Here is a 2,315-nt window from a genome sequence, read left to right on the forward strand (position 1 = left end):
CCAACAATATAGTTAATCATCATTCTTTATCATCACTTTACACTTCATTACCAATATTTCATCAAGCCTTCTTTATTCAAGGCATCACTTTTGATATAGCAAGTTCAAGATTATGAATTTTACAGTCTTGGGATTGCAGACCAATCACAACAACATATCAACCATCCAAACCACAACAATTTCATGCATAGAAAACTTCACAATATTACACAATGACTATCAATCACTATTAATAGTTTCTCTATTATATAAATAAATCATAACCTACCTCAACCGAAAAATCAAAGTCAAGCAAGCTAATTCACTAGTGTTTTTCCTTTCTCAACGCCTCGGAATATTTTCAATCTATCAAGTATGCATAGTTCATAAGTATACGAGTTTGTAGATACCCATATTGATATACTTCTACCCTAGACCCAAAAACTCACCCAATTCTATACTCAATTTTTTAAATCTCAAACCTAGAGTTCTTCAAATAACATAGATCCAATGATATTCATATAACATACTACACCTAATATTTATTTATATATACCAATATCTCAAACCTAAATCATAATGTGATAATTATAAGAAAGATAAAAAATAATGACGCTAAAACCTAAATTACGAATAATGGTATATTAACTCACGGGAAAAAAAACCATCCTGCAGAATGATACGTGCATCCATTATTCCTATATTCTCATCCCCAAACAATCATTACATAGTAATAACCTCCTTGATTTAACACTTTGTCCCCACAACCCCCAAAACGTTGCTGTAATTCCAATTTGCTGTTTCCACTTCATAAATTACAATTTCTTATTAACTCACTTAATATAATAATAACAACTTATATAATATAACCTAGCACTAAATATTCAAGCTAATTATAGGAGCTTGAGGCAACCTCTTACCTGCACAAGTTAGTCGGCTCCCACGTCCTCTGCACATGTAAGTTTCTAACTTTCTTTCTCTTTTCTTTTTTAAATAAAATAAAATAATCAAGTATTAAAAGTGATAAACCATACTAACTTATTTTAATAAATATGATACAAGTGGCATAAGATATTAAATAAATTATCAATTTAGTTCACCAATTAAATTAATTATCTAAAATTACCCATCAACTAAATAATTGTAGTTACCCAATAGTCTAAAATTCCACCTAAAACTTACGGGATGAGTCTTTTATGAAATAAGAAGCTCTAGCAAAAGCCTAAAGGGTGGATATATTCTGCGAATATATCCGCCTCAGCTTCCCAAGTGGACTCCTCAACTGCACGATTATTCCATTGGACCTTCACATATGCAATCTTCTTAGACATCAACTTGCGAACTTCCCTATCCAGAATAGCTATAGGATCCTCCTCATAAGACAGATTTTCATCAAACAGGACCGAATACTAGTGAATAATGTAGTTTCCATCAACATGATATTTCTTCAACATAGACATATGAAACACCGGGTGCACTTTGGACAAACATGGAGGCAATGCCAATTCATAAGTCACCTCTCCCACATGCTTAAGAACTTTGAATGGCCCAATATACCTCAGACTGAGATTACCACGCTTACCAAACCTCACCACACCATTCATGAGTGAAACCTTCAACAACACTTGCTCTCCCTTCATAAACTCCATTGAAGCCCACACTCTTAATACTAACAAAACACCATAGCCACACCGGCCATTTACCTTACTTTGAAACTGTCACTAGTATCAAAGTCTTCTTAGCAACACATTGTCGCCTTCAAATATTTTGAACTATGACTCACTCTCTTTCCATTTAAGAATTCCATTTCAAATGTAGGTCACACCCCAGGTTGATAGCACCAATTTCAAATTTGATAGTATATATAGAGCATATACATAAATAATTTCAAGGGGAGCACAACATGTAACCCCTAAACAACAAATGATATCAATACACGGGGATAACTTTATACATATATACTTATATCTTAAAAACTATCAGTCATATACTATAATAGCATTTTAAAATAGATGTTCTAATCTTATGAGTTTTAAAAAGCATATACTATTTAAATATATGGACCATGTGATCCGTATCATATAAAAAAAATACTTTGTAAGGTGTATAACATGCCAACAATTAGCCTATGATAGATAGTCATGGTACAATCTAGTCATGTATTTTGTGAAGTAGGTAACGTTTAGGCAAGAAATCTATTAGGCATGCACGAGTGTGATATTATCCTTCCAATTGACAGCATGTAGCACATAAACATATTCATTATGAATCAATAATATTTTAGTCAAGACTCATCTAGCATAATATTTTTAGCATGAGAGAAATTAATTTCTAAT

General features: G+C 32.2%; 1 protein-coding gene across 1 annotated transcript; it reads right to left on the bottom strand.

Annotated features, from left to right (window-relative positions):
- Window positions 1–1,190: 1,190 nt before the first annotated feature.
- LOC129869815 (uncharacterized) lies at window positions 1,191–1,628 on the bottom strand. The gene is made up of 2 exons (XM_055944418.1): window positions 1,497–1,628; window positions 1,191–1,388 (listed from the first exon to the last, which is right to left on the bottom strand). Exons 1-2 carry the CDS (start codon window positions 1,626–1,628, stop codon window positions 1,191–1,193), a joined length of 330 nt encoding a protein of 109 aa, XP_055800393.1.
- Between the last annotated feature and the right edge of the window lie 687 nt (window positions 1,629–2,315).

This window comes from Solanum dulcamara, chromosome 10 (assembly GCF_947179165.1).
Source record: "Solanum dulcamara chromosome 10, daSolDulc1.2, whole genome shotgun sequence".
In the NCBI taxonomy this organism is placed as follows: Eukaryota; Viridiplantae; Streptophyta; class Magnoliopsida; order Solanales; family Solanaceae; genus Solanum; species Solanum dulcamara.